The sequence below is a fragment of the Onthophagus taurus genome, chromosome 7 (assembly GCF_036711975.1).
Source record: "Onthophagus taurus isolate NC chromosome 7, IU_Otau_3.0, whole genome shotgun sequence".
Classification (NCBI taxonomy): Eukaryota; Metazoa; Arthropoda; class Insecta; order Coleoptera; family Scarabaeidae; genus Onthophagus; species Onthophagus taurus.
In genome coordinates this window covers 30,081,240-30,101,987 of record NC_091972.1, presented here as the reverse complement: position 1 = coordinate 30,101,987, position 20,748 = coordinate 30,081,240, and the positions used below count along the sequence as shown (strand labels likewise).

The 20,748-nt window shown below is 32.8% G+C and overlaps 1 protein-coding gene across 2 annotated transcripts; it reads right to left on the bottom strand.

The window, feature by feature from the left end:
- Positions 1 to 8,002: 8,002 nt before the first annotated feature.
- LOC111429396 (poly(A) binding protein nuclear 1) lies at positions 8,003 to 19,085 on the bottom strand. 2 transcript variants are annotated; one of them, XM_023065299.2, is made up of 5 exons: positions 18,813 to 19,085; positions 18,257 to 18,502; positions 9,237 to 9,499; positions 9,037 to 9,173; positions 8,003 to 8,168 (listed from the first exon to the last, which is right to left on the bottom strand). In XM_023065299.2, the coding sequence occupies exons 2-5, from the start codon at positions 18,498 to 18,500 to the stop codon at positions 8,132 to 8,134; spliced, it is 681 nt and encodes a 226-aa protein (XP_022921067.1). In that variant the 5' UTR covers positions 18,501 to 18,502; positions 18,813 to 19,085; the 3' UTR covers positions 8,003 to 8,131. The 2 variants fall into 2 exon arrangements, with proteins under 2 accessions (XP_022921067.1, XP_022921065.1); XM_023065297.2 differs by lacking the exon at positions 8,003 to 8,168 and adding an exon at positions 8,298 to 8,730.
- Positions 19,086 to 20,748: the final 1,663 nt, after the last annotated feature.

Sequence of the window (20,748 nt, the reverse complement as noted above, 5' to 3'; positions counted from 1 at the left end):
GGAGACACTCAATAAAAACAGCTAATCTGATACAGATATATTGAGAAAACGCCAGATCAAACATTTCCAAAACATGCTTTCCAGTGGGTACCAACAAAAAAAAGAATCGAAGAAGACCAAAAGTTACCTGGAGATGTGGTATTCAGATGGCTATGTCAATTCTGCATAAATAAAAGATTAAAACAAGGCCATAGCCTGAGTCCCCTTTTATTTATAATCTACACGAATCAGGTGAGCATCAAATGCCAATACGAAACAAAAAGGTTAAACTTAGAATACCTAACTTAAACCCAATAACAACAAGGGATCTATTATATGCAGATGACACCTTCCTAATAGCCAAAAAACAACGTCAATTACAAGGAAACATAAAAATATAGAAGAATAACTTCAAACAGAAAGGAATGACCTTAGCAATAGGATCATTCGTTATTGACAAAATAGTAATAAAGAAGGAGGAAATAAATACAAAACGAAAATGCCTCTGTATAAATCCTTATATATATGTCATCCCTAACATACGGAGCCGAATCATGGACGATAACAGAGAAACTTTGATCAAAAGTAGCTGCGTCAAAAATGAAGCACTAAGGACGAGTGGAAGGAAGAACGGAACGTGATAGGGTGAGAAAGTATTAGGGCAGGATCTCATGGTACAACTAATAGAGAAAAAACAACTTCAGTACGCTACAAACACCTGAGAAGGATGAGCAATGACAGACACCCAAAGAAAATCATGGAGATCAGGGTGAACAGAAGAAGGTCTAGAGCAGGGGTGGGCAAAGTTTAATGTTCAATGATCGACGTAAATGTTAGCTGGTTAATGGCGATCGACATTTTCAGAAATAGGAAAAAAATAACGCATTGAATGGTAATTAAATTATTTATTCATATCAATATATATAATTCATTTTTTGGATGTGGACGCATGGCATTCCATTTTATCACTGAGTTTATTAAAATTGGGTTTATATTCACTAAGACATAATCGCATAGATGCCATCAAGTGGTTGTCAGTTAGATTGCTTTTAAATTTTGATTTAATGAATTTCATTTGTGAAAATGCTGCTTCGCATAAATATGTCGAACCAAAAAATGCAAATATCCTCAATGCCACAGATTTTAATAACGGATATTTTTCTTCGGATACTAAATTCCAAAACGAATTTTCATGTGCGCGTCCTTTTAAGACGATATCCGATTTTATTGTTAAAACTTCTGATTCTATGTCTGTTGAATTTAGTTGGAAGTTATCAGCTAAATTTGAAGAAATATCTTCGATGTCATATTCTCCAAACGGAAATGAAATAAATTCAAAAATAACTTGAAAGCGACTGACATTAGAAAAACGTCTTTCAAATTCTTGATTAATATTTTCTATTTCACAACAAAACTGTTGAATGTTGCATTGACCACTAATTTTAATCTGTGTTTCTAAATGTGGAAAATGCTTTAAATTATTTTTTTTTAATTGTGAAATGTATAATTTCAATTTTGATTTAAAAGCATTTATTGAACTCACTAATTGAATAATATTTTTTCCTTTTCCTTGTAATTCTAAATTTAGTGAGTTATAATGACCCATAAAATCAGTTAGAAACGCCAACTTTTGTACCCAAAGTGGATCTTCCAGCTGTCTATGTTTTTCTCCCAACGAATTTAAAAATTCTACTATTTCGGGCAATAGCTCTAAAAATCGTTCCAAAAAACATCCTCGACTAAGCCATCTAACGTTGGAAAAAAGCACTAAATCTTCATATTCCGAATCATTCTCCTCTAACTGATGGCATTCTTTATTATCAATTATCCTCCCCAATCTGCATATACTTAAACAAATTTCAATGGACTTCTTGGCCTTTTTCTAGTATTTAAACTAGTCTGTCTAAACTTGTGTATTGTATCAGATATTATACTAAGAACGCCAAGGAAATTTGCAATATATCAAATGCTACGTCGATCATAATGTAAACCAACAGTGAAAGCCGCGTGCTTTTATAGAGCGTAAAATTTTAAACCATATCATAAAAGTCTTCTACAGGGTGATTTATTAGCTCAATTTATTAATAATCAGTAAAATCACACATTCAACAAAAACAAATTTGTCCTTGTAATATGTCAGTTTGCTGTAAGGTTTAATTATTACATACAAGAAGAAACTCAATATGTACGCTTATAGCACTGAAGAGTATGCTGATATAATTTTCGTGTATGGCTTTTGCAATGGAAATGCTCGATAATCAGTACGAGAATATCAAGAAAGATTTCCACAGCGTCATTTGCCATACTATTCAGTTTTTAGCGATTCTTTCAGAAGACTTCGAGAAAAAGGTAATCCTGCTCCAGCAAAAGCTTTTCGACCGCATGTAGTTAATGTAGAGGACGAAGAAGCTGTAATTAATGCTGTCATTGATAATCCTTCCATCAGCACTCGAAGAATAGCACACAACATACATGTAAGTCAAAATTTTGCATGGCGCGTATTGAACCGCGAAGTCCTTCATCCGTATCATAAGCAGAATGTTCAAGCTCTACAGCCAGGAGATAATCAGCAACGGTTAGCATTTTGTCTTCATTTCAAATGTTCTCTGGACAGATGAATCATGTTTTACACGAGATGATATACATAATTACCATAATGAACATATCTGGGTATTACAAAATCCACATGCGATTAGACCAAGGAAATTTCAACAACGTTTCAACATGAACATATTTTCAATCTAATTGTAAGGAACCCTGAATTTTCGGAAACGTAGAAATTGAGCAGAATTTGTCCTGTTTTCAAAAAAGGTGATAGGTGCTGTGTGATGAACTATCGGCCAATAGCCATTGTAAATAACTTGTGAAGCTGTTTGAACAAATCGTGGCATACAATATGGAATTCTACACCAATGCGCGAATGTCTGAACAACAACATGGTTTCTGCAAAGGTAGTTCCACAGCCACTAACTTGTTGAGTTTTACCGAATACGTATCTAGGGCACTAGATCGCCGTGGACAGATGGATGTTATATACACGGATTTCTTATGGGCCTTCGATTGTTTAGAGCTCTTCTTGTTGACGGAAAAGTTGGAGAAGTTTGGGTGTGATTGTTCTCTTACACGGTTTCTGTCGTCCTTATGCGTCAAATCGAAGACAATACGTCGAGTTGGCTGGTAATAATAAATCGAGAAAAATAAGCGTTACTAGTGGCGTACCTCAAGGATCGATACTTGGCCCTCTACTGTTCAATTTTTTTGTGAATGACTTACCAATGAGCTTTAGCACGAATGCCCTATTATACGCAGATGATCTGAAGTTGTTTACTACTATTGGTAGTGAACAGGATTGCATTTCACTTCAATTGGACTTAAATAGACTCTATTCGTGGTGTACTACGAATAGATTGATTCTGAATACTTCCAAATGTCAGGTAATGACATTTATAACGTAACACCATCAATTTTGATGAAGAACTTGGGGCTGACTGCCTATCGCGCATTTCTGTGGTGAGGAATCTCGGTGTGTGGTTCGACCCTGGTTTGTTTTTTAAGGTTTATCTCAGAACACTTGGATTTATAACAAGAAATAGTTTGGAATTTGCTCATATAAACAAAATTATAAATCTCTACTTCACACTCGTAAAAAGCAAACTTGAGTATTGCTGTATTGTTTGGTCACCATCTTATTTAAGGTACATCACCGCCATCGGAAGGTACAACGTAAATTTATTAGATTCATGCATTTCCTGGACTTTGGTCATTATCCGCCTCGAGGGGAGTTGAACTATCCATATCTCTTACATCGTTATGGACTCCAGAGCCTTGAAGACAGAAGGAAGTGTATGTCAGCAAGATTTGTTCGGGATGTGATGTCGGGTGTTTTGTCGCAATTGAATATAAGAGTTCCGAGATTTGGTGCTCGTGACTTTAATGTTTTTATTACCAATCGCGGCCACACAAATATTGGACTGAATTTCCCATTCAACAAATTAATGCAAGCTGCTAATACGACCGAATGTGTATCATTCTTCGATGCTTAACTTAACAGTTTGTTGAATTGTTGTTATTTGATTTTTCATTGAATGTGTTTTCTTTCTTTTTCTTTTTGTTTGTATACATTTACTTATTGTTGTCAATTAATGTACGTTTATATGCTTAATTATGTTGTTTATAATATTATCTCTCTTTTTGGAAAACAAATTTCTGTTGGGATAATAAAGTTATTATTATTATCAACGTTTGGGGTGGAATATTTAACAACAATTTACTAGGTTTGCATGTACATGATGGACGTTTGAACGCTGTAAATTACAATTTTTTTTGAACAATACACTTTTTGATTTACTTGAAGATATACCTCTTAATATAATACAAAATATGTGGTACCAGCACGATGGTGCCCCACCTCATCGCGGAAATGGTTAAACCAATATTTTCCAAACAAGTGGATTGGTAATAATAGTCTATTTGCTTGGCCACCTAGATCCCCCGACCTTAATCCATTGGATTTCTACTTATGGGATCAAATGAAACAAATTGTGCATCAAGAGGGAATACACACGAGAACAGTTATTAAACAGAATAGAAATGGCTGCTACTGAAATAATAAATTAACCATACATTTTTATTCGGCTGGAGAACTCTTGAATTCGTCGTTGTGAAGCATGTATTCTAGCAGAAGGAGGCTATTTTGAACAATATTTGTAATATTTATGTGTTTTTAAAAAAATGTAGCAGTTAATTATGATATAAAAATTAAAACTTTAAAGTGTTATAATTTCATAAATAATTCAAATAGGACATATATGTTCATTAACATTTTTTTTTGGTAATTGGATTAGCTAGTTGTCAAAGTTTGATGGTGAGCTAATAAATCACCTGTATAATTAGGACAATAAGGAATAAAAAATTGGCAAAAATGTACCTGCGCAACTTTTAAAAAGTTGACTATCCTTCAGTAAGAGTTTCTTTATTATCAATTATCCTCCCCAATCTGCATATGCTTAAACAAATTCCAATGGATTTCTTCGCCAAAGAAATTTGCAATACCTATACCAAATGTTACGCCGATCCATATGTAAACCAACAGTGAACGCCACATGCTTTAATAGAGCGTAAAATTTTAAACCATATCACAAAAGTTTTATATTATGGCATTGCATGTTAAGATAGAGTATAATAATAATAATAATAAGATTTATTTCCATCTTTACAAAAATGCACAGAAAACGTCAAATAATATTCAAACAGTCAGATTTAATCTACTGTAATGGTTCCAGAAAAAAATCATTTATCGAATACAAGTTTCGTTCTAAAAGATGTTGTTTGAGATAGCTTTTGAACCCCGTGGATGGCTTTATTTTCAAACTATTAGGTAGATGGTTGAAAACCTTAACACAAAAGTGAACAGTACTTTTTTGTATCTTAGTATACCGCGTTTTTGGTGGAAGTAAATAGACATTTTCTACTCCACGTGTAACATAACAGTGTTGTTGTTCATATTTTTTAAAGAAAGTATAGTTATTTTTTATAAACATTGCGGATTCAAGAATCACTAACGACGGCATTGTCAGAATTTTATAATTTTAAAAAAAGGGTTTACACGATTCCCTCATTTGAAGTCCGAAAACTGCTCTCAAACATTTCTTCTGTGCTATGAAGATACGACTTAAATCAACCGAATGACCCCAGAAGATGCGTAATACGCACTTGTAGCCGCTTGCACTGAAACTACCCGCGAAATAGTTCTCAACGCATAGCACGCCCGATTTATCTTGATAGCTAAATCGTTAATATGCTGTTTCCATGAAAGATTCACATCAATGTTAACACCCAAGAACATCACCTCTTCTGCACGGGTAAGTTGTTTGCCATTGAATTGCAAATTGATGTCACAGTTGGTCGCTGCAGCACTCCCAATCATCATAATGTTTGTTTTTTCAATATTAAGTTGAAGGTTGTTGTTAGAAAACCAGTTATACAGTAAACTGAGGCTATTTTATATTTGTGCTGACAATTGTTGTTCCGTTTTCGCAGTTGATACTGTAGTAGTCATCTGCGAATAATATTAGTAAATCATCAATTACTCCAGGAAGATCATTGATGTATAAGAGAAATAGAAACGGTCCCAATATCGATCCTTGCGGCACTCCTTGTAGAACCCGTACCCATTTTGATGCTAGTTCATTTCCCTTTTGATCATAAGCGATAACACACTGTTCCCTGTCTGAGAGGTAAGATCTGAACCACTCTAGCTTCCATCTTCATTAAAAGGGTGTCGTGATGAACACTATCAAACGCTTTGGTTAGATCCATCATTATGCAACCGGTAAGTTCGTTATTGGTTATTCCAGTTAGAATTCCATCAACTGAAAAATTGCTCTGGTTGTAGATCTACCCTCAATATAGCCATTTTGTGACTCATTCAGTATTTGATTTTTGTAAATGTAGCTTTCAAGTCTCATCAATACTATCTTTTCAAAAACCTTCGCAACATTAGGTATTAAAGCGATTGGCCTATAATTCGAAAAGTCTGATTTGTCACCTTTTTTATACAATGGCCTTACTGAGGTTCTTTTCAGGTGGTGTGGATAAGTTGCAGAACCAAATTTCAATGATGTTCACTTTTGAATAGCAGCCGATTTGTCTAATCCTTCCCGCTTTACCCATGCTGTTCTTTATCAAAATATATTTTGCAACAGCAATCCAATCCTTTCTAACAACAAACTAACTAATAAATTTTTGTTGTGGTGATCCAATAAGGCCTTTGATTACAAAATTGACAACACCTTTTCTTCTATAAACATCATCCTTCTAAAACATTTGTTTAATAATATATCCTTTTCTTGGTTTGTATGTTGAAAATCTCTTACATTATTTATCATATTCTGCTTCAAAGTCCATTTTAGTTTCTTAAAAAGAATCATATTACGTTTATTTATTAACATTTCATCATAAAAGTAATACATTAACAAATTACATGAAACTTACCATTATTAAATCAAGCTGGCAAACACAATTAACAATAACAAATTATATAAAAAACACAAGCACAACCAATAATAAATTCCTGTTAAACATTGAATTTATTTTAAACTATGCTACATTTCACTTATTAGTAGATAGGAAGGTATTTGGAAAGTATTGTGTCCATATAACTGGGCCAGTTTAGAGTGAATTATAAAATTATTATATTAAAAACTATAACTCATTAATATTCGTTAACGAACCGGTAAGTTAACTTCTTTAAAAGTTAAAAGTAGTGTTATGTTCAATAAACGTTTGTAAAATATATAAAAATTATTTCTGACCCTTCCTCTAATCCTTGTCTGGCGTTCTGGTGACATATCTTAAGAGGTCCAAAGTAGAAGAAACTAAAGAAGTTACATTTAATTCCTTTATTATTAACTTTTATCTTGTACACCAGAATTGATTATTATTATGTATGTATTATTATAGTATTAATATTTTACAGTTTTTTTTTAATAATTCTCTTTTTGTTACTGAATTCTTTTTTTATGATAAGAACACAGTAATATTGCGACCCATGATAGAAGAGACGTTGGGACCTGGAATCTTAACATTAAATATAAAGTAACATAATAAAAAAATGCACCCCATAAAAATGAAATTGTCCGAAATCGATTTCTCAAAAATAAAATGAAATGTTTATCCTACTTTTGATGCATAACAAAACTATTTGGTTGCGTTTGTTCCATTTTTTTCTAAGTATTGTTATGTGTGATTTTTAGAACTCCTAGAATCTCTCTTTTTTTCTGTTATTTTTTAAAAATGATTTTATCAAATCACTTTTTAATTTTTCTCCATACTCTATATTTTTTTAACGACGATTTTTTTTCTTTCTTTTTTCACGCATGCCTTAACTATTTTTTTTTTTGTGTTTTTGTCTTTTTTGTAATGAATTCTATGTTTTATGATGAATCAACCTCGGTAATTTTACCGAGATTATTTTCTTTTATAAGTTATTGAGATACTGTTTGGAGCTAATTGAAAATTACAGTTCTTTTTTTTTTCTTTTTTTTCCCTTTCTTTTTTTTCTTGAGTGTGACGTATTGAACTTAATAACTCAATGGGGCTTTTTTTTATATGCATAAAACAAAATGTGAAAGGTTTAAAACCTGTATACCCATTAGTAAGGGGCATAGTATCCTCCCCGACGATAACTCCTATTAAACAAAAAGAGAACTTGTCAGAATTTTTAATTTTTTTGTTGGTAAATAAAAATAAAATAATGAGGAATTTTGGGCCAAGAAAACTTAAAAAAAGAGAGAGATTATTCACAATGAAAGTCCACGCAAAGTACTCAGTGTTTTTATTTTCCTTGCTAGCATACACTGGAAGTTTCAAATTACAATAATTGTTAAGATATACATATCTGAAAAAGGACCAGATCATCTGAAAATCTTTTAGAGCAAGGGTCACATAAAATACACCTTAACTAAGCACATTTTAAGGTCTACTTTATGTTTATCGTTAGCTTCTAAACGGTAAAATACAGATGTAAATTAAACCAAAAAAAAAAAATAATAATATCACACAATGATAATATAATAAATAAAAAAAAACTTTAAGCTGAAATTAGCTTAAAAAAATTAGCGAAAGAAGCAGCCCTTAAAACGACATCAGTGGTCTAGTAATTTTTTTTATTTTTTCGAACCACGACAGTCGATACTGTGTGTGTACAATTATTGATGTTTGTGGCAAACTATGTTGTACGCAGGAATGTACCTGCAAAACAAACATAAAAAATTCCGTTCAACATCACAAACAACAATGGAAAAAAATATATTATTATTATTACAATCTTTAAGAGAGATTTATTAGCGCGAAAATTTCGTTTTCAATTCCTTGGCCCAAAATAGCTACAGAGAGAACCCATCTTTTAATCACATTCCATAATTCTTCTAACATTACCAAAAACATTAGAACAATTACAGGAATATTTATTATTTTCAATTAAATGCTACTTTTAGTTAAAACATTAAAAAAATGGGTTAATTAATTTATTTTCTATTAATTTTGAGATAATATTACCTTGGCCTGCGACTGGGTCGATACCCGGGAAAATAACCCCTGGTGGTGCTCCTACTGGCTCCGCGGAACATCCCTCTACCCCTCGGTGGCCGGTTGGTGGTCGACAATCCTGGACGATTCGTTCGTTTCGGCATCACCTAAAATCAAAGATTAAAAAACCAAAATAAATCCATTAAATAAATGAATATTTTTGTTATAACCTTAATTTGTCTTCCTCTAAACAAAGACTCATCCATTGCCATTGCCGTCTGCACGGAATCACGATCTCCAAATTCAATGTAAGCGAAACCCTTCGGGTGACCGTCGAACTTGTTACAAAGTATCGTAACGCGGTTTATAGAACCGCATCCGTGGAAGTGCTGCTCTAATTCTTCGGCCGTTGCGCCGTAATCAACGTTGCCGACGTATATGCTGCGATTATCCACTTCCATTTTTTCTTCAATAGACATGTTTAATGGACTTGCTAACAATTAAAAAAAAAATTATAATGTGTTCTCTTATATCTTATACAAGCGATTTTTAATCCAAATAAAATGAATAATTTTTACTCAAAAGTTACTATGTTAGAACAACCAAACGTAAGACTGAAATAATATTTTTCATGATGGGATATATATCCTAGTAAAATTGTAATAGTAGTAAAATAAGATGTTGTGATGCCTAGTATCGGCATCACAACATCTTATATATCCACAAACTTCTTGCATTAAACTACATATGTGACAGTTTGTGATGAAATGATATAAAAATGATATTGTTCCGTTTTTACCTCCTTGTTTATAAAAGTACATTTAGTGTCTATTAACATAATTATTTAGAATATATATGTAATATTAACATAATGGTCATTTCATTACATTTGAAAAAAAGTTTGTTTACAAAATAAATAGTAATACAAAAGTGAAAGCTGTTAAAAGAGCAATACTTGTGATTGAAAATTATTGTTCCAAGGATTCCAAAAATGTGATTTTCCCATTTTTTCATCGAATTGATATTAATGGGGAAACATTTTATCGACAAATATTCAGCCAAAATAAACTAATCAATTACATTTATTCTACAAAATTGTTAGTAAAATTTTGTGAAGATGGAAACCAGGAAATTGCAGATGAACTGCTCCACAACATTTATGCTGAAAGGTGCGTGAAATGGATTGAAACAATTGAAAACCTAGAATTTCAAAAACCGAGTAGGCAAGCTTGGTTCTTGCTGAGAAATCTTGGAAGCGGCAATCCACCCAAAGAACAACCAACAAGAAAGATAACAACTTGAAACAGGAAAGTCCTAAATGCCGTCTTTGATACCATTCATGCTGAGTTTCTAAAGCACAGTGTCAGATTTACTAGGCAATGGCTTGTGCAATTCTTTTCAGATATCTTTCAGACTGGAAATGTTCTCCATTAGCTTAAGAGGGCAAAAATCGTTGCTATTCTAAAACCAGGCAAGCTAAGAACACACGAAAAAACTACCGCCTAATTGCGCTTATAAGCATGGCTTACAAACTTTTTGAAACCCTGCTATACCGGGGGATTCAGACCACCCGTACCAGGGATTTTTCTCAAAAACGTAATTACCTAAGACGTTGCAATAAAAAATATGATAATAAAATCGTATATGAAGAATACAATGTACCAGTTTTTATCACGCTGGTAACACCGGAAGTTGGTTGTAATGACATCAACTTAAAAATGTTCAAAAAATATGAAAACAATAATTGTAATCATCAATAGTACTTAAACGTTGCATTAAATCTAAGAAGAGTTAACGGGTATAACAGGAAACAATACTACAACACATACCTATGGAACAAGCAAGATTTCAACCAATCCGCAACTGCACAGACCTATGTGCAAACGGGCTTACAAAAACAATTAAACACATCTACTGTTTTCATTGAGTTATCAGCTGCATACGATAACGTATGGCGACAAGAACTAATACACAGGGTGTGTCAAATGTCTGGAATATAGCCAATAACTACGCCATTTGTGGTTTTAAAGAAAAATGTTTCAAATACAAGTTTCTTTATTAATCATGGCGCATTTTTTTGGCAATTTTGCTTGTTTGTATTGTTTTTTGTTTCGTTGCTATGGCAACCAACATTATTATTTTAAATGGGATGCATATATTTTTTTGCATACTTTGATAGAGGATAAGTCCCTCTATGCGATGAACATATCAAATCATATGGTTGTATAAGAAAAGTCGAGAAAAAATGCGTTTTTTAAAAGCCTTAAATCAGCTAATTACCGTCAAAGTAGGTTTAAATGTCTTTAAATGTCAAAAAACTGACAGTTTAAACAAATATGGCGCAATTAAGCGAACGACAAAGAATCCAAATATTAATAATGTATGGGTACGGTGCAGGTGATAGAAAACGTTGTGTTCGCACTGTTCAATAATATTTATCCAGATACACAATCCACAGTATCTAAAATATCTTAAAAAGACACTTACCAATGGCCATACATTATTAATTATTGATAATTGTTGAAACTGTAATTTTTTTGACATTTAAAGCTGTCAACGGCGTTATTTCGGCGCCTACTTTGATTGTAATTAGCTGATTTAAGACTTTCAAAAAACGCATTCTTTTTCGATTTTTTTCTTATACAACCATATGATTTAATATGTTCATCGCATAGAGAGACTTATCCTTTAAAAAGTATGCAAAAAATATATGCATCCCATTTAAAATGAACAAATAATAAAACGAAACAAAGAACAATGTAAACAAGCAAGTATCGTCAAAAAATGCGCCACAATTAATAAAGAATTTTATATTTGAAACATTTCTCTTTAAAACCACAAATGGCGAAGTTATTGTCTATATTCCAGACATTTGACACACATGGTATAAAGTAATCCAAGCCATCCCATGCAGAAAGATCACTGATATTATCATATATTATACAACAAGACGATCGAAAATACTCGATAATACGAGACGTATTGCCTGAAACACCACGAGACCGAAGGTCGAGTGGTGTTTTTTAAGGCTAGACTATTTCATGAATAAAAAATATACATATTTTTAGAATTTTAATATTTTTTTAATAAATTACATTGATTGTTATGGAAACATGCATGGATGTCTCGAAATTAATTAAATGTCAAACAAGCGATAATACAAAGGTTCGTATTACAGCGATAATACAAAGGTTCGTATTATCGTTCTCCATGGTTACGGCCAAATAACCGCTGAAATACTCGCAATTGACGGAAAACCGCGAATTCTTATTGGCTGTTAACGATATGAATGAAATAGTCAATGCCATGCTCTCTAGCAGATGCTTCCAAGTTATCATGAGCGACAATACTAGTACCCAAATGAAACTGAACAATAGCTTTCCACAAGGATCGGTGCTTACTCTCCTGTTCTTCAGTCTCTACATAGCAAATATGCCCGAAACCACATCGAAGAAGTTCGGATACGCAGACGACTGGGCGCTTGCTACAATCCATAAAGATTTGGAGACTATTGAGTAAATTATAAAAAATGACCTGGCTACCCTGGGGAGATATTTCCGTGACTGGATATCGCAGTCCAATATCGCCAAGACGAAATCAAAGCGATTAAAATCTTATGAGATTTTTGTTTCATGAGAAATTTATCTCAGATGTGTTTCCACAGAACATAGATATTTCTGTGAAACACCCGAGTTCAGAAATTTTTGTTTCATGATATAAAGTGTCTCTGAATACGCTATTTCCATAGTTGTCAATGTAACGTGAAAGAATGTGTCACTGTGTGTTGTTTGTAACTACTATCCGTGCAAAAAGTCAAGGCCCCTCACTTTAGAGATCGATATCTACGCAACCGCTCGATAAAAAAAATTGCGACAAAGTTTCTTGTAATCACTAAACATTTCTACGTAACATATGTTAATTTGAAAATTTTCGGATCCACGGTTTTTCTTTTATCGCGAGTAAAATGAAAAAAGTACCCGATTTTTTACGGTACCAGCAACTTTGTCAACTTTGCGATTTTTTTTCTCGAAAACTATCGTACGAAAAAATTTGAATTTTGAACAGGTGGTAGCCTGATGTGTTCTTAAACACAGAAATAAGCTATGGGGAGAGTGGAGGGTTCCGTCCAATCGGAACAGATGGTGCGTCCCAGACAGTACATCGCGCCTTTATCTTACCTACATAAAGAAATAAGGCGCGACGTCCTGTCTGGGACACATTATCTATTCCGATTGGACGGAACCCCCGTCACCCCGCACAGCTTATTTCTTCTGTTTCTCTTCAATTTGTAATTCCATAAAATCGCTCTTAAAAAATTAGGGAGCTCTAATTTTGAAAAACTGATAACGGAATCCGACTACCGACATTATTTGACATATTTTGGTAAAAACTGCGTTGAAATCCGCCAGGTCGTTTTCAAAATAACCGCATCCTATTAAACCGCGATTTTCCGCGAAACTATATGGAATATCGAAAAAATAAAATATGCCCAACATTAAAAACACATCGGTTTACCACCAGTTCAAATTTGAAATTTTTTCGTCTAATAGTTTTGGAAAAAAAAAATCGCAAAGTAGACAAAGTTGCTGACACTCTCAAAAATCGGGTACTTTTTTCACTTAACTCGCGATAAAAGAAAAAACGCGGACTCGAAAATTTAAATCAAATTAACATATGATACGCAGAAATGTTTACTGATTACAATAAACTTTACCGCAATTTTTTTCATCGAGCGATTACGAAGATATCGATCTCTAAAGTGAGGCCTTGCTTGACTTTTTGCACGGATAGTAGAAAGAAATAACAATTTGTGTTTTGTAGTGATTTTACAAAAACATTTCATCAAAAAAGGCTAAGAAAAGGCTGCAGCTTGTTACTATTACCTTGTCGTTACATCAGAAACGAAAAGGTCTCACAGATATTCTCGCAGAGAATATAATGGACATATTATTAGAAGAATTAGATTGAGCTGATAAGGAATGTTATAAGAACTTTCTTCGAATAACCGCAGCTGATTTTCGTTATTTGCAAGATTTAATTCCAGCAGCTGGACGACTAGTCCCTTTGGCTGCTTGGCCACTTTTAGTGTATTTTCGTTTTCTGTTGATGCTTTGGAATTAACAACGAAAGTTATGTATTTTATTCTTCACTTCTTGAGTCGGAATTCCCAACTTATTGAAAATTTCATGGATAGCTGATTTTGAAATATTTCTATTTTTATAGTTTTCGAACGAACAGTCCCACAAATTAGGATAGCATTCATATAACTCCATTAACTGCAGTATCATAGTTCTTGTCCAGTTAGACACTATTCTTTTCTTTTTAAACCATTTTTTTCACTTGCAGAACTCATTTTTGGGGAAAACAAATAATTATCTGCCGACACAACAGCGAAACTCACATGTAGCGCGTGAAATAAATATCTCATGCGAAATACGTTGAAACTTGTAGAAGAAATAAAACTCTCATGACACATTGTTTCACAAGATTATCTCTAGTCACGTATTTCAATCCCTATTTCCACAACGAAATTATTGCTGAGACGAAAATCTCATGAGATATTCTCATTGTGGATTCGCACCTAAACAACAGGATGGCCAACTACCAACTTAAAATCTATCTTGACATAATACAACCACCCAAAATACCTCGAACAGGAAGGTTTCTCAGCTTCCATACTTAGATCGACAGCACTGGGTCTGATGTACTTCGTCGTAGAGTACTGTGTTCACTAATCATGTTGATATCCAACTCAATAAAGCTATGAGTACAAGTAGAATCGAGACCACGCCTGTTTACTGGATTGTTGATGATGTTTCTTATGGATACTTTACAATCTATTCCTTATTTTACTATGAATGTTAACTAACTGATGTACAAATAAGATTTCGAAGGTTGGTTGTTCTTTAATAAGTTGCATTTCATCTTATCAAGACCGTTTATTTTTCGCACATCAACTTCTAGGTTGGTAACAGCTTTCATTAAATTTTCCACAGATTCGAAATCACATTCTTCAAATTATTAAATATCGCTATAAAATGCTTTATTATTCGCTATAAAATGCGTTTTAATCCGATTTCCTTCTGGATTAAATGCTTTTGTAAAATTTTTTGGTGAAATATTGTATCAAAATAACCTAATTTGTTCTTATGAAGATATCCCATAGACACATAAATACATATTTATGTATAGCCCAATTTTCAATTGCAGACATGTCTTGAATGCTTCAACTATAGACCAATAATGTTACTTAAAAACTTGTATCAGGCATAATACACAATAGACTAACTAATTACGCCAACTAATTAATTGTGGGTTTCGCCGAGTTTTATTATATTTTATACAGAGATTTTACGCAAGCTTTCAACAGTCGAAATAGAAATAAAATGGTTCATATAAAATTCATTAATATGACCATGGCTGGATCCAAAGCAGTAGTGACAACTAACATACAGAGGCCCTCCATATCAACACTGGTGTCAAACAAGGAGCGCGCTATCTGCCATACTGTTTCGACCTGGTACTAGAAGCATCACTTAAAAAGGCCTAAAAACTACTCGCCTACACAGATGTGCTTAGTATTGCACATTGTCAAACAAAAAGCTCCTTAAAAACAACCAAGCAAACATTGAAAGTGAATCAAAGGAAAGGGATTTATTATTCAATAAACATATACAATTGTTATTAATTAAATAATTTCAGGCATAACTCAATCGGAGTTGAAGTCAAAATAAAAATTTAAGGTTTAAATAGCCAATCATAGTTAGTCTCATAGTGCATTGAACAGAGAGAGAAAGTAATTAGGAAGCATTTGAAAACTGGATCTATCTTCGTTTCAGCACCATACATTTCATACTAAAGTTTGGAACTAATAAAACGAACTTATAACATAAATGAACTTATGCATAGTGATTTTCTTGATTTGAAAGCTTTGATGTTAGGTATATGATGCTTAGGTTATATCTATCACGTCATGGGTTACCTCCTATATACAAACTTATGTAAAGACGTCCCATAGATACTTTCAATCTCCTCCTTGCAAACATTTTAGTTGATTACTAAGAAGATAAATTATTCTCCAAAAAACGTAAAAATCACAGAAGTATTAATAATTCTACTAATTAAATAATAACAGTATCATAGAAGAAGTAAACATTAAAAATCGTCAGAAAAACCATATCACAAAAGAAGAAAGAATAATAATAGCATGTATTAAACACTTCAACTTAAAAATAAAATCAAATTAAGATGACTATTAGTAAAGTTTTCTAAACTAATAAGGCAAGGGTTTGTGCAGTAATGCAACAGATAGAGAAAGAGACCACTGAGATTCAATCTAACGTTATTAGATATACTGGTGATGAAAACATTTCAGTGATTAATAAGTTAAAGAGGAAATTCATGAGAAAAAAGCGGTACCTTAAGATATTATCTCAGTTGATTAATAGAGAATTATATGGTTTAATTTGGTGAAGAAAACCTGATTCAAATAAACCAGGGAAGTCATCTTCTTCGAAAGTTTCTTCAATAAGATCTTGAAATAAAGCAAAACCTTCATCCTTATTAAAATCACATTTTTTTGACTCATATTTAAACTCATACACTTCCATTGTTTTTGAAGAAGTTTCAATAATAACAAATAAACGAAAATTTAGAACGTATTGCGAAAAGTAACCACTATTTAGCTAAAATTACGGCAGAACAATAACAACATCAACAAAAGTTATGGGCTATTTCGAAGTTTCATTAATAATCTTGATGTAAATGAAGAAATCAATAATTTATGCTGCATAGGAAGGTTGTTATTAATGTATGATATATCAAACAGATGCAAACCTATAATATTATAAATATTCTTGATGTAAAAAGCAATCCTATTGGCAATTAAAACATAAAGAATACTTCTATGATTTAATGTTGTTCACCAACACAATTAAATATTTAAAAATATAGCAATTATTATTGAAAGGAAAGAATAAAAATATAAGAGAATCTTGTATATTTTTAGATTTAAAAAAAATGCATCTTTCCTTAGTTAATAGAAGCTGTTTCAGAAACTGCTATTCCTGCTTCTAATAATTAACAAACAAAATTAAAAAATACTGTTAAATGATTTCAGATTTTAGAAGTATTAACCACCAATTGGATTTTTATTAAATCTACTTGAAATAGAAATTCATAACATTAGCTTTGTATTAATAAAATGTTTACTTCCAGATATGGTATTAGGAGAATAAGAATTAATTGAGATGTAAAAAGATAATAATTATTTAAAAATGCAGCTCTTACTGCAATGAATTTGATCAACCCTGTCACAAATTTGAAAGTTTTAAACATGATTTGAAAACACATCATATCTGGAGACACATCAACAGAAATATCACATTTTTAAACAACTTGAAGATATGGAAAAGTTAACACAACAACCATATTTACAATGTAATGAATTTATAGAAGAAAATTAAAATCAACACTTCTAGGAAATGTAAAACACCCATCAAAAAATAAAGTAACATAAATACATCCTCCTTTCTTTCTTATATCCAAAAACCACAAATTTGTCTCAACTATTGAACTGAAACCTAAAAAGAAAAAACGTTATGTAACCTTAATTTCTCTTAATAGAAGGAAGAATATGTGCAGTGATAATCAAAAATGTTATATCCATACTTTTTGTATGTATTTGCTAACTTTTAAATTACTCTTTTATGTTAACAGTGAATCATTCTTGGAGAATGATTTAGCTTCATCACTTAATTTTCCATCTTTAGAATACATATATTACAGAGCTTCACAAAAAAATAGCAACAGCCCAAAGCAAAAATGGTCCCAAAACAAAAAATAACAAAATCCAAGAATAATTGGAATACATAAAAAGTAGACAAAATGGTGATTGTTTGAGTAACCATTTTATAATTTATCTACTCCCATGATTTCTTTGTCTCTTTAAGACAAAAGGCCATGAAGATGGTTATTTAAGCTAAAACTAAAAACAGAATAATGTGTTAAATATAAAAAGTACTATTTAATACTGTAGAAATAGTTCAGATGTTCTAACATAGTATCGTAACACATTTTTGAATTATGTATTATAATGAAACTAAGAGTAAACATTAATTGGTCAAATGGGTTCAATAATAACTAATAAACAAACTTGAAGAAAATGAAAAATATGAATTAAAAAAGTTCTAATATGAAATGAAGAGAAATGAAAGTGTTAAAAAGTACTTATATAACCAATAAAACTTACTAAGTCCAGGAGGACTTCCCATATTCATCTGTTTATCAACTTCGTTCTGCAATTGCTTCAATTTCTCAGCTTCTTCCTCCATTTCCTTAACTCTAGCTTTGATGGCCTCTAGTTCTGGGTCATCTGCTCCGCCACCGTCACCGTCGGTGTCGTTCAGAAGAGCATCGTCGTTGATACCGTTGGTGTCGTCCAACGAGTCCAATTGGTCCTCAGACCCAAGCCCTAAGTCTTCATTATCAGTCATATCTGTGGGAAAAAAAGGGGCGAAAAAAAATGCCTAACCTTCAAGTCGCGGTTGCGCCGCTCCGCTTCCGTCCCAAACTGCACAGGAATGCCGATTGAAGTCGGCGGATGAGCTTTGACGGCGGCGGAAAAGCGATAAAGAGTCGATAAAAGGTGTACGTGGCCGAAAATTATCGGAAATGGGGCAGGATTTCAAGAAGCATGTGTTTACAAACACCAAGCTATCGTTATCGGGTTGGATTTCAGGACGGTTGTGGCGTGGGCGGGTATGAAGGTCGTGGGTGTGAAGTTGGGGGACGAAGGATGGCCTTACCTTGAAAAAAATCCTACCGAAGAACTGAATGTTAATTGTTAATTAGGGGAGCCGGTGTTTCAAAGATGCGTTTTGCTTCTTCACGTACTCGGCTTTCGTTACCAACCTAAACGAGGTTATCAAGAAAAATCACTAAATAAATGATCATTACAATTTTAACAAAGTCATCAATTCTATAAACTCTTCTTTACACAAATAAAAAAAAGTTATCTATCCCGATAATAATTATTGCTAAACCATTTACCACGAATTATTCTTTTTTTAACTTTCATCAACAAAGGCAATTTTAATTTTCGTCAAGTAATCCATAGATGTCACCAGTAGTTATAATTTTGACGTCTTATAAAAATAACCTAAAAATATTTAAAATCAAAATTTATTATTTTATATTTCAACACGGTACGTAATTGTTTTAACAATCTTATTATTTAATTATTGATTAATCATTGTTTAACGATAAAAATCCCCTTAAATGGATTTTAGATTTTAGCGCAATGTAGTTGCAACACGTTATACAATTTCATGGTCAACCGTTTTGTTCCGTTTAAGACATGGAGCGTGGTTCATTTGCGGGCACCGCGGCTATGGTTCAAGCCAAGTGCGCATTTCCCCATTGTCTCCTTAATAAATTACGCAAGAAACGGCGCGCAGAGACCGCTGCGACCCGACTGAAAGAGACGTAAATCCGTATTTTGCAACGGAAATAAACACACACAAAGAAATTCTCCCTCGCTGGATATGATAGTGAAACACGTGTGCCCGAACACAATAATGTAAATAAAACGGCGGAAAGCGGTGCGAATTGCGAGTCAACGTCGAAAAGCTAAACCAAAAAATGACCACCTAAAGATATACACAGAGTCGTATTTAGGTTAAACGAAACTGTTTGAAGAGTAAACAGAAAAAATATATACCCATGTTATCCTTTAAAAATAAACAATCCCATAATTTATGTATTGATTTTTGGAAAAACTTAGTTTTCTGGTAAATCGTTTCTAGGTTATGTTTGTGTTATTCTGTTAAATGTCTTCAACAACACAACAAAACTACTTAGACTAAATGAATATCAAAGGTATTTGTAAATCAATAGATTATGTCTTTACTCTTTACACAACAGAATAAAATTGGTAACATTCAATATTTATGTTAAATATACTATGACATACTTTGTGACCGACTATCAACATACTGTGAAGAGATAATAGCCAAGTATCAAAGTGACGAAAAGACCTTCGAATACGGGATGGACACCCATAACTTATTTATAGATTTTAAAAGTGTCTACGATAGTGTAAAAGTGTCCTGTATAACGCAATGAAAGAATTCAATAACCTCCCAGCAACAAACTTTAACCCATAATTTCCTATCTGTGTTCTTAGCTGATATCTTCCTTATCACTAGAGATAGCGAAAACTAAATACACCACTTGAAAGCTTGAATCTTTCTCTATCTAAACCGGGTTTTTGTCTGCTGTCAGTTTTTTCCTGGTCATATAAGAAAGTTATCGACCCGAACAGGGTTTAAGAATAGCTAAAACGTGTGAATTTTGCAGTTTTTGGCCAAAAACGTACTTGTGCAAGCACGTGATCGCCGCGTGTTATACACCATTAGAAAGAGCAGAAAATTTTCGATAAGATAGATATACTACTATAGTTTTCCCCCTATCAACTAAGAAAGTTGTTTAGAGGAAAAGTATTTAAGCGTTTCTGCGTGTAGGGATGTATATTAAGGGTGATTTAAGCATGACGCCGATAGATATTGACCGACGAAAACCCGGATTAAGATAGTTTACGGAGCGCTCATTCCGACTGTGATAATAGTTTTTCAAAATTCGCTTTTTATAACAATTCCACAAGGCCTTGAAGTTTGGTAATTTTGAGCTACTTTAAGTACAGAGCGGTTTTCTTCATTTTTTACTGATCTTAATATCAACTTA